The sequence below is a fragment of the Apiospora kogelbergensis genome, assembly GCF_038363985.1.
Source record: "Apiospora kogelbergensis strain CBS 113332 chromosome Unknown utg000006l_segment0_segment0, whole genome shotgun sequence".
Lineage (NCBI taxonomy): Eukaryota > Fungi > Ascomycota > Sordariomycetes > Amphisphaeriales > Apiosporaceae > Apiospora > Apiospora kogelbergensis.
In genome coordinates this window covers 2708549-2722288 of record NW_027117423.1, presented here as the reverse complement: position 1 = coordinate 2722288, position 13740 = coordinate 2708549, and the positions used below count along the sequence as shown (strand labels likewise).

At 53.9% G+C, this 13740-nt stretch overlaps 5 protein-coding genes across 5 annotated transcripts; 1 reads left to right on the top strand and 4 right to left on the bottom strand.

The window, feature by feature from the left end:
- Positions 1-5437: 5437 nt before the first annotated feature.
- On the top strand, positions 5438-6546 carry PG998_009716 (uncharacterized protein; the record flags this gene model as incomplete). The annotated part of the gene is made up of 3 exons (XM_066876532.1): positions 5438-5473; positions 5525-6379; positions 6409-6546. 3 exons carry the CDS (start codon positions 5438-5440, stop codon positions 6544-6546), a joined length of 1029 nt encoding a protein of 342 aa, XP_066728688.1.
- Positions 6547-7108: 562 nt separating this feature from the next.
- Positions 7109-8216, bottom strand: PG998_009715 (uncharacterized protein; the record flags this gene model as incomplete). Its single annotated transcript, XM_066876531.1, has 3 exons — positions 7109-7407; positions 7586-7839; positions 8206-8216. 3 exons carry the CDS (start codon positions 8214-8216, stop codon positions 7109-7111), a joined length of 564 nt encoding a protein of 187 aa, XP_066728687.1.
- A 515-nt stretch (positions 8217-8731) lies between these two features.
- PG998_009714 (uncharacterized protein) lies at positions 8732-9640 on the bottom strand (the record flags this gene model as incomplete). The annotated part of the gene is made up of 3 exons (XM_066876530.1): positions 8732-9067; positions 9090-9215; positions 9281-9640. The coding sequence occupies 3 exons, from the start codon at positions 9638-9640 to the stop codon at positions 8732-8734; spliced, it is 822 nt and encodes a 273-aa protein (XP_066728686.1).
- Positions 9641-11517: 1877 nt separating this feature from the next.
- Positions 11518-12023, bottom strand: PG998_009713 (uncharacterized protein; the record flags this gene model as incomplete). Its single annotated transcript, XM_066876529.1, has 3 exons — positions 11518-11717; positions 11800-11809; positions 11886-12023. 3 exons carry the CDS (start codon positions 12021-12023, stop codon positions 11518-11520), a joined length of 348 nt encoding a protein of 115 aa, XP_066728685.1.
- Positions 12024-12795: 772 nt separating this feature from the next.
- PG998_009712 (uncharacterized protein) lies at positions 12796-13585 on the bottom strand (the record flags this gene model as incomplete). The annotated part of the gene is made up of 2 exons (XM_066876528.1): positions 12796-12859; positions 12969-13585. The coding sequence occupies 2 exons, from the start codon at positions 13583-13585 to the stop codon at positions 12796-12798; spliced, it is 681 nt and encodes a 226-aa protein (XP_066728684.1).
- Between the last annotated feature and the right edge of the window lie 155 nt (positions 13586-13740).

The window sequence follows — 13740 nt, the reverse complement described above, 5'->3', positions numbered from 1 at the left end:
GGTTCCGTAGGCATTACGAATTAAACCTCTCTCAATGGTAATTTTGTGGTCCTGTTTGGCCGGAAAATCCATAGATAAGGATTGCCTGATGGTGTTCCTTGGATGCTGGCTTTCGTCGCCGCCCGCCCGATCTACATGACTCTTGCTCCAAGAGTCAAGGAGGGTTGCCCCTCTTCAAGGCGACCGAGGCTGCAACCACGAGAGCCAGAGCCGACTGCCTTTTCTTTTCTGGGTGTGATCTCAGATAATACTGCCGTGTATATGATGTATGCAACGTGCGCAGCTTTTCGGGGCCAACTAACGTTGAGTATTGGTGAATGGCTAAGCATTTGCGTCCACATCTGACATATTATCTGATCGAATCACAGGGCAGCAGGTAGCAGGGGAGGGTTGCAGCAAGGAGCGTGGGGAAGATATGACGCCAACCAATTGGAAGCTTGCTGTCATAATATGACCATGCGGCTAACGATTGGAGTTGTGATAGGACAAAACCCCAACCCATCATGGTCGCCAAATCTTGGGGGACGATTCAAGTCTGGATGCACCTTGTTGTCATACATGCGCCGAAGCGAACATGCATTCTCCGAATCACCAAAGGGTCGTGGTGCGTGCATGGTGATAGCCCCATCCATATAGCTTTTTCGCCTTGATACTGTCTTGTCGCGAAGTGACTTGAGTGGCAAGTTGAAGAGCCTGAAAGTTGTAGGATCGCAAGGTTGACGAAGTCATTTCGGGCATCCGCATGGGCGTCGTTCCCGTAGGTCGCATTCAAAGTCGTGCGCTTTTTTTTCTTTACACACAATTGGGTTGTCGGATCGTAGAAGCTTGAGTGGTGGTCGCGCACCGCATATAAAAATATTTATATTACTGCGTTGGGGCTGTCCTCTCTGTCCAGTTCTTGCGAGGCTCGGGTCGCTATCCGGGAGGCGCAAAATATATCAAACAAACAAGTCAGGAATAACTTACAGTAAGATGACACAGATGTCGGTCGCGAGGTAGTACTTCGGGAAGGACTCTACGAAGATAGGTCTTGACACGAAGTAAAGGATCTGGTGAGCAAGTTGGTAGAGTGGTCTGGCAAGAGAAGAGAGGAAGGGTAAAAGAGTGGGTGAGAAGGAAGGAGGGTAGCAGCCTCGCTTTTATGGATGGAAAGGGACGGATGATCGAGGCGAGGGAGAGAGAGGAGAGGGGGCCAAGCCGGGTAGAAGCAAGCACTACTCAATATGGTCTCGTCCGACTGTAGGAGAGGAGCAGGCAGGCAGAAAAAATATTCCCATGTACATACATACATACATAGTCGTAAAAACATCTAGGCCAGACAATCAATTGCATGTGGCAGAACCCGGCCATTCTGCCCACCAGAGTGGGGGAGGGGAAGATTGAGACGCTGCGACCTGCGGCCTGCGACTAGGCGACTAGGCGACCAGGGCCCCTCTGCTCTTCTGCTCTGCTGGGCCCTGCTGGGGTCCTGGCCGAGAGACGGAACCCAATCCTCTGTCCAAGCCAGAACCCAAGCCAAAGAAATGCCCACCTTCAACAACGGGGGGTCCCACCACTAAAGCAGGCCTGGCAAGCAGCAAGCAGTAGCAGCGGCTTGGGGCCGTCAAGAAACGGGCCTAACATTTTCGGTGACGTTGACGGAGCCCTTTTTGCCCTCCCTTCTCCCTGATGAACACTTGGGGGCTAGAGGGGATTGACAAACGCTTCAGTCTCATTGGCTACCGCTAGCTAGCCTCTACCTCTAGTTCTAGTGGGCTTTGGGTCTTCCTAACACACCAGCAACAGACGACTCATGGTTGCTGCAATGGCAGAAATCCACCACGAAAGCCGGGTGTGCACTCCATAGTATGTTTGGGCACGATAGCCTGCTCTTTCATATCGTCTCTTGGGAAGGTCTGTCGAGACTCGTTCAGTCACTATGAGTGCGGCCCCGACTGATTGCACGACACCAAAGTCAAAAGAATTGGTCGAATTTCCACGTCCATGTAATGTCACACTCGGCACTCCATAATGCTTTACTTCACACATGCAGCAGCAACAACTATATGTATAGAAGGTTTACATCACCCTTACTGCTTACCGTCGTTTCCAGCAGAGTGTGTCTTTCGTTGTTGATACATAGCACCAATAACTTTGAGTTTACACCATATGGCTCAAGTAGCGAGCAGAGGACGCATGTACTGTCATATCTGCTCTAGCTTGCGTGGCAGCATCTCCTTGGGGAGCCAGAAGAAGAAATCATGCTTGGTGTGCATCTTTGAAGATCATCTGCCCAATCAATGTCAAGTAGACGGCGATCGCAAAGAGCTTAGCGAGTGCCGGGCCTCTCGGCTTTGTCTCAAGAACGGCATGAGGTACGAATCATCCACGACAGAGTCCAGAGAGTCCCAGCTCAGCCGACTCTTACCCAGAGCCCAGTGCAGCCAATAAATAAGGCTGAGACATAATACCGGCCCTTATTGGCGACGAGTCCCCTGGAATAAGCCCTATTTGCATTTGCTTGTTGTAAACCGCAGAGGCTTGGCTTTAGATCTGCAGATTCTCCTCGGGTGATGGGGAGGGGGGAAAGGTGATAGTAAGCTACAGTGTCCGAATGGCCCGGTCTCGCATGGCGCTTATGTTGCAAGCCCATTGATATAAGCCATCGAGAAACTATAGAGAAGACCAAAGAATGCTTTGGATCCGGCTGATGGATCTGAGTATCCAGCCAGAGTTGCATTTGTAGTTACTATTGCCTATCGAAGCAGAAGGTGTTTTGCAGTTTAGAGCGAAGCGCTTCGTAACGTTATTACCAAAAACGGTCATACTATACGTGTGTTGGTATGTATATACCCCACACTGGCTCCCACACGCATGTGACAGGGGTCCTGCACAAAGCCTATGTCTTTTTCTTTCTTTCTACCAATGACATTCTGTCAGGATAGTACCGAGTGAAAAGCAATGTCCGAAAGAGAAGCGAGGTTTCGTGTGGGGTGTCTGAGAAGCCTGGCGTTCCTATTGCGCATTCGCCGATATCGCCAGTCCGTGTACGGAACGTAGGTATCGGCGACGCAGCAACAAGGCAGGGGTGTCATCGTACATCACCACATTGGGGTTTCTGTAAGATGCAAGAGCATCCGATTGTCTACTAACCCCCACCGGGTGCTAGGTAGGCAGGCACCTAGGTAGGCCGATGCCATGGACGCGAATATGCGAAGTCCCCGGACTTACTGCATACTACTCCAGGAATCGATGAGTTTTGAAATTACGAGCAGCCAGTGAGGGGTGAGCATCCCCAGTCGGGGTTGCTCTTCTTGGGCGCCCATGCCCAATTGGGCGAGGCGAGCAGCGCGGTGCTGGATTTCACTGTCCCATTCACCACGACGGATGGCGTTGGAAGTGGGCTGCGGTGACTCTTGTTAATGACAATCATTAATAAGGAGATGCATGCTGCTCTGTTCCCCATGGGCTTCTATGGGCCATACCCGACCTTGGCGTCGTTGCTATGTAGCTGGAGGAAACGACAAGACGTCCGTAAAAGAATTATCACATAGACTGATATGAAGCAGCCAATCAGCGCGAGGCCGATGACCAGAAAAGGCTTATCATACGCCATCCATGTTTGAGCTCTGCCTCTAAACGATAGTTTAGATCTTGATGCATTAGGGTCCGCCGCCCCGACCTTCTCGTGCTGTGCTATGTTGCAACCGCACGTCACTATGGGGAGGCACATCGGGCGCCCTCCGCGAGAATTGGACGTTAGTTAAGCTACTGCGCGTGTGCATTTTCCAGAGGGTGGCAGGAGGTTATCGTGAGCTTGATGAACTGCTGGGGCGAATGGGGCGACTCAATTGGCGGGAGTCAACGGAACGTTCTATCATGGCGGCCGAGATCTTGCAGGTTGTTACAAGCCCTTGCAGTCCGCACTAACGGAATGACCACTCGAGGAGGGGGCTGGCCAGGTTGGTGACGAAGTCGGGTGTTGTGTGCGGTACAGTCGGCGCATCCAGAAGCCGCACCGAAATCGGATTCCGATCTGACCAGACTCCCATGTCGGCTCCCATGTCGGGGGCCAAGTTTCCGCAATCTTTCCTTCTTTCCGTACTTGGCAAGCATCGCCTGCCTCCAGATGCAACTGTGGACCAGAGAGGCAGTGGGTACCGTTATGGAGGTCAGCTCATTCCAACGCCAACGAGATACCCTACCTCCGTGCAAAGCGCCGAATTCCTGTTGGTCTTCCGATATTTCCCGTTGCCAAACTTGCACCCCGAGACCCTCTCGCTGACCACAGCGCTTTCGCAGCTTATATGGCCTTTACCAAGGCTTTGGGATCAGTTTCTCCATATCCGTTGGTAGTCAGTCAACACACATGCCGCATTAGCCATCAAGGGCCCTACCCTGCAAGCGAAGAAGCTCGACCGTGGCCGCAGCTCGTCCCGCCAGCAGCAGGACACTGGCTGCTTTTGGAAAGGCATAGAAAGAGAGAGTGCCAGTGATGGGGCTGGAGCAAACTACAGGACGCACACGTATGTAGAAGCAACACACAAAGTGACGCACGGCGTAGCCCGCATTTCAGCCTAATGTCTCTTGTTCCAGCTTGGCGACAAGTCTGAATATTGAATTTTGCTGTGCCTATCCTTCTGGTTTCCGTGCGCCGCACTTCTGGCTGCACACACACCGCTTGCCGCTTGTGTGTAGATGCGCTTGATGTATACCACCGCATGGCTGAGACTAGTGAATCTGGAATCTGCATACTGGCCCTTTCTATAAGGTAATGGAAACGAGAAGGAAATTGGATTCCGTCTGTGGCAGGCGGCCAGCGAACGGGACCGTACAGGGCTTCAACGACACATCACTACTCACCGATCCATTCACTACGGCCACCGCCTATATAGCTTTACGTCTTACTTATTAATAGACTTCTATTTACGTCTTATTTATTAACAAGCTTCGAGCGCAGGCAGGAGCGAATATACTCTGTATTCCCCATCCGAAATGGACCAATCACCATGCATATAGTAAGCCCAGCAACCTCGTTGTCTTCTTGATGGCGTATCCCCTCTACTGCCGAATTGACGTGCAGGCTAAGGCAGACAGGGCACGGGTAGTGGCCACTAGATGCTACTTCTATCCATTGCCATGTGCTTGGCGATGGATTCTCTCGTGCGACTGACAATGACACAGAGCCTGAGCAAGTCGAATCGTGGCGGTTTCCTGTAGGTTATGTACGTGCTCGGTACTTGGAGGTTGCATTTTCTTTACCCCACCATCGTCAGGACCTGACCGCCCCACACTCATCCCTCCCTCCTTAACTGGGATTGGAAAGCTTGGACTATCACTTTTGGATTGGATCAGGCAGGCGGTCAACTTTCTTTGGAGGGGCGCGTTTAACATCCGTCGCAGCAAGAACATCATCAACATCATCAACCACAACAAAAGTGGCGCGAAACTGCCAATAATGCTGTCTCTGCTTCCAGATCTGGCCCCGGGCGATGTAGGTCTATCCGTGATCGCGGCCCTTGCTTCCCACTGACAACGAATAAAGTCGCATTCTCTATGGTACAACTCTTCGCGGAATCCCAACGCCGCAGCATATGATTCTTCCCACCAGGAGAACTCGCAATCCAATCCTCACAACCCGACTCAACGCCGCAATGTCCAAGTTATAGAACGATCTCCCCTAGCACGATTGCGAGCCGATGAACAGCTACTCGATCGCCGCCTCCACAACATCTCCAATTTCGGTAGCACATGGCTGAAGCCACCTGGCATTGCTAAGACCCTGCACCAAATGCGTGAAGAGAGGCGCGAGCAAGAAGAACACCAGGAAGCATTGCGGCGTGAGCAACTAGCACAGGAGCTAGCGGAAGCGGAAGCTGCCGAGGCCGGCCCCAGCGATGGCGTCCCAGAGGACCAGGGCCAGGATGGCATGGACGACGTCCAGCTTGATGGCGCCCATGACCTGGATGAAGACATCCCCGAAGCCGAGGACGCCGACTTTGGATTGAGCGTTGATGATGAGGATGAAGACGATGACGACGAAGACGATGAAGATGAGGAAGATGACGATGACGATGACACTGAGGAAGATCCCGACCAGCGGGCCGCCCGGGCGCAGCAGGTGTTGATGGCCCAGAGAATGCAACAAGCCGCTAATCCCTTCCACGGAAATGCTGCCAACAACAGCCAGGGCAACAGTTTCTACGGCGGGGAAGATGAGGTTGACGACGAAGACCAGGCGCACATGATTGAGGAAGAGGACCTGGATGGTGACACTGCCGAGATGGACATGGAGGCTGACCTGGATGACGACATCCCTGACGCCGAGAGTGGTATGGGCTATGAGCACACAGACACCGACGCGTCGGTAAGCAGCAGTGACAACGAGGGTCCCGCCGAGGTGAGTTTCGCTGCGTCGCGGGCTCCCAGAGACCCAGGTTCAGGGGCAGCTTGGCTCGCTCAGACGCAACACGCAACAGCATTGCCATCAGCGACCTGTTGTCAATGGACGGAAGCAGCATGTTGCTGGAGAGCTCCCCTCAACTGGCGCGGCACATGGGCCACTGAGAAACCTCACTCAAACTCCCAACGAGGCCGAATCCGGTTTCCTTGGCCCCCTCACCAAGAGGAAACACTATGATACCCTTTGACGCATTTAATACTTGTCTGGGAGCCGGTCGCGTGTTGATGAAAGATGATTAGAAATGAAGAACCAGTATAATTAATAAACTATGCATACTGCAATTGCAAACCCTTGACAAGAAGTTTCGTTTTCTTCGCAGTGTAGCTAATGTTTCAACGTGTATACATATATATATATATATATACCCTTCCCTTTCGTATTCCCCTTATCCCGTCATGTTCACAATCAGGCTCGCTCTGTAAACAGTGAATAAGCCATGCCCCCAACGCCTGAACTCGCGATGTAATAAGACGTCATAAAAACAGCAACCAAAAAGAACGCCAGGTTCCTTCTCTTGGCTGTGTCAAATACGCATGCAATCGACACAAACACATGAAAGTATAGGGGACAGGACAGGTTGTCAGGTAGGTTTTGGACCAATGACGGTTTCGCGGGTATGCATGTATGTATCGTATCGCAATGGGTATCGTATCGCTCTTTCACTCTTCAGAACAGCCAGACGTAGAGGAATATGACGATGATGGCGGCGAAGAAGCCGAGCCAGACCCGCCAGCCGACGCCCGTACGGTCGGCCATGATCATCATGCGGTTCATGGTGCCGCGCACGCGCAGCCGCGTGTTGTCGAACGTGTCGTTCATCTTTTCCATCATGGCCGTCGAGTCGCGGATCTCGTCGCCCATAGCGACCGACATGCTCTTGAGGATGCCGACCTTGTCCAGGATGCCGGACACCTGCGAGTCGTTCTGCGATTCGAGTGATTCTATCGTTGCGTCGTCGTATTGGCCTCTGTTGAGTGAAAAGTGGTCTTGTTAGTTGGGAATCGGGCATCCTATTCTGGTTTTATTTGCAAGAGAGGGCAGTAGTGTTTATAAATCCTATACAAGATGATGTTGAGGAAAGGGCGACCTCCTTCCGTAGGCATTTGTAGCAATCGCAGGAGAAAGAGCTCGGACAGAACGTACCTCGAATTCGGCGTCGCTGGTCTGAAGCCACCCCGGCTGCTGCTGTTGTCCACGCCCAGGTGCCCCCGTTCCCATTGCTGCCTGGGTAGCCGCCGCCGTAGCCGTAGCCGCCGCCTACGGAGCCGGGGCTGGGGCTCGGAGTTTGGAACTGGCGCCTCGTCGTCGTGGCGTCGCTGCTGCTGCGACCGCCGCCATTGTAGCCCTCGAAGAGCGCGCTGCGCGAGTCGCGCTGGTGCAGCGATGAGTTCGGAAATCTGCTGATGATTGGTGGCGTCTCCAACGTCAGTACAACCACACGACAATGGGTAAATGAAAACTCCTTTTCAGGCGACTACATAGGATGGATTCGAAAATAAGAGGGCAAGTGATCGGTAGGCTCGTCTGCTCCCCCGGTAGAGGGGGGCGCGCGCTTGCGTGACCGATAGAGTGTGCCGGAATACGAGGTGCCCACGGTGGTTCTGAATGCCTGCCTGCCCCCTTTTCCCCATAACAGCGGCCGGCGCGGCCGGCTCGAGATTACGGAGGCAGGTTTGGATTGGGGGCGTTTAGGCTGGGTTTGCTCCGAGCAGCGCATCGGAGTCGACGTGCGACATGGGAAATAATACACATCTTATACTCACCTGGACGCCATGTGTGCTGTCTATTTGCTTGCACACCACGGGTTGCTCTGGGGAGGTTCCAAGGATTGCGTCCAGGTTCGTTCGATGGACGGGGAGTTGCGTAATAATTAATTGCCAGGTATCGTGATCCCGGCCAGTGGCTTGGGCGATTGTGGCTTGAAAGCGCTAGATGGGTACGTACCTGGTCGTCATCAAGAACGCTTTGAGGTTGGTAGCCCAGTTTCTTTGCTTCTTGTTGTTCAAGCAGTGTAGATGAAAAGGTCGAGTGCCGGGCAGAGTAGAACTGTTGGACAGATCATTGCATGTATTACGTTTCACTCATTGCTGATTGGATTCGTGGCCTTGGTGGTTGCAAAACCGCACGTGTGCCATTGTGGTTCGTACTCGTGCCTCTCCAAAGCTCTGTTCGCCCAGTATTTACTTTTGCCTCCCAATCCCCGTCAACTATGACATCTAAATGACAATACTCCAGTAAATGCTTTCCCTGGTACGTTGGAAACTCGCCCTCTTTACTCGTAAATTCCTTTTACTCGTAGAATACCAAGCAACGCACTTCAATGCTCTGTCGGCCCGGTGCATCCTCCGGCGTCGCCGGATCGATGAAAGCCGTATGCGGCGTCCGTACCGCCAGCCCCTTCTTCCCCAGGGGTTGCCCCTCGCCAAAGGAGTCGTAGCACTTGAGGAGCAGGACCTCGTCGGGCGTCATGTCCTTCTGGTAGTAGAACTTATGTGCCGGGTTCGCCGACACCGACATAGTCTCGCCCTTGACCTCGTAGCCCTCGGTCGAGTACCACTTGGACTCGTCCGGCCGCACCTCCTTGCCGCGGTCGTCGTCATCCTGCGTCGTCGCAACGCCGGCGCGCTTTGGGGTATAGTAAGTCCACCGGCTCAAAGTCGCCCGGCTGTGTCGTCCGCCAGTCGATCACGGCGAGCGGGAAGTCGCTGGCCGGGTTCTCGATCGGCCGCCACACGTTGATGATCTGGTACCGGCCCTTCAGCAGCTCCTCGGCCTCGCCGGCGGGCAGGTGGCGGCGCACCCGCACTTCGGCCGCGCCGGGGTCTGGTCGACGTGCACCTGCTGCACGGGGGCGCGGGGCGCGTCGGGAGCCCGCCGGCGGATCGTGTGGTCGAAAATGGCGACCTTCTTGATGCCCGGGATGTGCTTGCGCAGTAAGGCCTCCACCTCGCCGTAGTAACCATTGCAGTTGCGAATCGCCGCGTCGTCGGTGAACTTTTTCTCCTTGGCTGGCTCGTTGTAGATGGCGAAGCCCGAGTTGTCCGTGGTGAACTCGCTTTCGCGGCCCCGCAGGTTGTGGACGGAGCGCTTGTGTTCTAGCAGCTTGAAGGAGGCGGCGTCGGCATCCACCTTGGTCCATGGCTTGACGTTGGGTGGCATCGCTGCCATGTCTATGTGCTTGAAGATGCCAGTCGTCATGTTGGCTGTCTGTCGGGAGGACGGCGAAAAAAGTGCCGCGGTGCCTGTGTGTATAGCTCTGAAAAGTGGTCTTCTTGAAATCGCAGACAACGAGAGCATCGAGTGACGAGTCAGTTGCTGGAGTTTGTTTCTTGTATGTCGTGATGGACAATGTAGCGTTTGTTTGTCTTCTTCTGCCTGAACACCCGAACTATCTACACAACTAGGCAGAAGAAGCTCCTCCCTTCTTATATAGCGGCACTATGCCTGCTTGATCGTGGGGTAAAAACACCCGACCGGTAGATGGCGCCATCTGCCATCCATGGATTATTGATTACCTCCGATAAAAATTACATCATCTCGGCATTACCAAGCACTCCACTTAGGCGGCGCAATGCCGAGTTGAACGCCCTTGCTGCTTGCTGCTTGCGCCCTGGACGTTGTTTCCGTAGGGCGTAGTGGGAATTACTAATAACAATCCCGAGATGCAGGCGGACAGCTTATAAACAACACAGGCCAAATTATCTTCCAGGGGGAAACCAGCGTTTTGTATTTCACATTTGGTCGGCCCTCAGAGTGCCATACCGTAGTCAGATACAGCTTTGCACCATACGGAATGAGTGCATCTGTCGGTGGCGATGTCAGCAGATCAGCTTGGACCATGGGCCGAGGCTCCGGCTGTGCGAGATCCTCGGGGTTTGGATCCGGCCACATACAAGTCTGCCATCTGGAAAAGGAAGTGGTATGTAGATGGCAGATGTGACGATAAAAAGGCAATATTTGCAGGATCTGGTCCGGTTTAAGTCTTGCAAGGTATGTTGCAAGGTATGTATTGGTGGAGGAGAGACAAAAGCACGTCAAGGGACGTGGAGGCTGGCGGGGACGTTGATGCTGTTTCCACGAATAGTTGCATTCATGAGCAAGAGCAGGCATGGGATGTGTTTATCAGGGTCGACCTGTGCGTACGTATGTACGTACGCGGCGATGGGATACTGTACTTGGGACAATGGGATTTGCCCCAGTCTTATATCCGCCATATCTTCCCGACGGTCTGTTGTCCTCAGGTACTCACGACTCCTTTATTGGCAGACGGAGCAAGGACGCTGGAAGGAAACAGTTATATGTGGTTGTAGACCGGCGATATCGTACTGCGGCGCAGGCCTATCCCCGTTATGGAGGTATATTCCGCCACATCTTCCCTACGCCACGCCCCATGGCACGACATTCAACTCCTCCCTCCCCGTCCCCCTCCCAACTGGAGAATGGAGATTGAGTGGTTGGCCTCCCCTTTCCTATCTGCCCAAGTGACAATGCCATTAAATTTGGAATAGTCACACTTACGTAGCCCACAAATAGCATGTGTTTGTTTACATCAAATTCTTGGCTGGCAATAACCAAAAACTCGCTTTGATCAGACCAGATTGGCACTACATATTTGGGACGACGTAACCATTGCTCTTGCAGGGGGCACCTGCTGTATTGCCATGAAGAAGTCATTGGATCAGTTGGGGGTTCACGTTGCGAGGAGGATAGTTTTCTCTCTTTTTGGTATGTTTGTTTATTGCCACCTATGCATATGCAATTGACCATGTCCATCTGTGAGAAATCCATGGCCACGCCGCCTATTTTGCGGGGGCCATCAACGCCCAAAAAGCAGAATCCTAGCATATGCACTTCTGATGCAGAGTTCTAGACGCCCGAGGAATTTTGCAAAGGGCCTCATCTCTATCCATAAAACCACCGATCTTTTCTATCCGAGATGAGTCTACACCAGGCCACAGGAGTGAAAGACGGGGCTTCGAGGGGACTCAGAAAGACGACGGTAGAACCAAGAAGCTGTGAAAGCAACACAGGTTTCGATTTCAGACCGACAGTCGCGATGAGAGGAGGAGACATGTTTAATCCTCGTCCATCTTGTCGTCCTCCTTTTCACCCTCGGCCTCGAAGTCCTCGTCGTCCTCCTCGTCCTCCTCGTTGGTGGGGACGTTCTCGGCAGCCTTGGCCCAGTCGATGACCTTGCCTCGGGTGCGGCGACCGCCTGCAACAATGTTGCTCGGGTCAATCTCCTCCATGTTGTCATCGTCCTCCTCGGCGGCATCTGCGACGCGTAAAGATGTTAGTGAACCTGCTCTGGGGGCATCCAAGTACGATAGATCGCGCGCGCGCGCGTGTGTGCTTACCATCGCCAGCCTGCAGTAGAAACAAAGGTAGTTAGTATAAGTGATGCGACGCCGATGGGGCCAGAGCACAGTGGGAAACAACTAACCTCTTCGTCGTCATCGCTGTCCTCGTCCATGGACTGGTCAACGGGCTCCTCGCCGGCTTTGCCCTTGCCCTTCTCGAAGGTGGCCTGGGCAGCCTGGTTGGTCTCGTCCGGGACGGTTGCGCCGTTGGAGGCAGACATGGTGGATGGTGGTGGGGTGTGAGAGAAGTGTGTCGGTGTGGTGTTTAGAGTAGAAGTAGGAAGCTGGGACTTTGGCGAGGTGGTGATCGCAAAAGTCGCAAAGGTGGGAAAGAAGACGGTGAAGGTGGTTTTGTGTTTTTGGAGGAGAGGGAAGAATTGGTTAGAGGAGAGATGCGGTTCGGTTGCAGATATGCAGGTTCGAAGTACGGGCTGCGAAGCAAGCGACTCGACTGGGCCAAATCAAATGGAGCTGCCACTGCAGGTGTTTACTAGCGCCATCGATAAACACCTAGAGTGCTGGAGCTTCTTCACTCTCTGCTGAGTGCACTGAGTGCACTGAGTGCAGTGCTGTTAATCCAATTGTTGGCGGGCGGGCAGCTGCTGGGTAACCGCTGGCAAAGCGGGGCGGGGCGGGGCTTCACGTGGAGATAGGCCAGCTAGCAGGATCGTAAGTAAGTTGAATGGACGGGCAGGACTGGTAGACGGGCAGCAACTGGTTTGACTGCGTGTGACTGCAGGAAGCCGTTGTGCTCGTATTCTTCAACGCTGCTGGCTAAGACTCCCGCAAACCAGGTGCTTTGCCAGAGTTCAAACGTGGTATATCACAAGCACAGCGGCCATTAGCTGTACGTCGACTCCTGTGAAGTGCATCCACTCCTCTGACAAGACCGCGCTCTTAAAGCCTGCGAATAAGTGCTTGCTATTAAATATATCTGGCTTCACAGGCAGTCTCCGTCTCCTCTTGACTGGGTCTCCTTTTCCCTTATGTCGCTCATTTGCCATCACCGCCACCAGTCAAGGTAAGCACAAGTACGATGCCGATTACCCACCAGTACCTGTAAAAAGGGGAAGTGAAGAGTCTGGTTAGCAGTCATTTTCAAAAACAGTCGGAAGCATCCTCTTCGTAATCGTAGTAGTAGAGCAGGGGGCAATGATAGTACGTACTTCTGCAGCAATGTCTTCTCCGGCTCTTCGGCGACCTTGCGGCCCTCCGGCGACAGCACGATGGGCTTGTTGAGCTCGACCTGGCTGCCCGGCTCCGCAGTGCGCAGGACGACCTGAGGCCCGAAGTCGCGGGTCTGCCCCGCGTCAATGCGCACGCCCTTCAGCACGACGCCGACAACCTCGCTTTTGCCGGCGGCCGACGGCGCGTCGAGCGTCACCACAAAGTGCGGCGCGAGTCCCTTGTTGAAGTTGGCCGTCGACGCCAGGCTCGTCGACGAGGCCCACGTCTTGGCCACGAGGTCCCAAGCGCCGACCCGTACGTGCCGCGGCACCACTCTTTGCTTGCCGCTGTGTTCGCTTTCGTCGTCATCGTCGTCGGGCGATAGGAGATCGGACGGGTACTCGAACGAGGTCACCTTGGGAGCAGCAGCAGAGTCGGCGGCGCCGCCTCCGGAAAGCAGCGTGGCATCGTCGTAGACGACCTCGCCCAGCAGCACCGGGGCCGCCGGTGATACGGTGACGGGCTGGATATAGATGGGGACTGTGCGCTCGGCGGCGGCAGCGAAACCGGCGAGGGTTGCGAGGCCGGAGAAGAGGGTTATGGTAGACGTCCTCATTTTCGTCTTCAGTCGTACTCGTGTGATGTGGATGGTATACGTAAGGTGGTTCGTCTCGGTCGCAGAGCCCAAGCAATTGCGCCCTTAGTAAGCTGTGAATGAAAATGCAGGAACGGAGAAAGAGAAAGAGAAGCCTCGCGATGACGCAGGCAAGC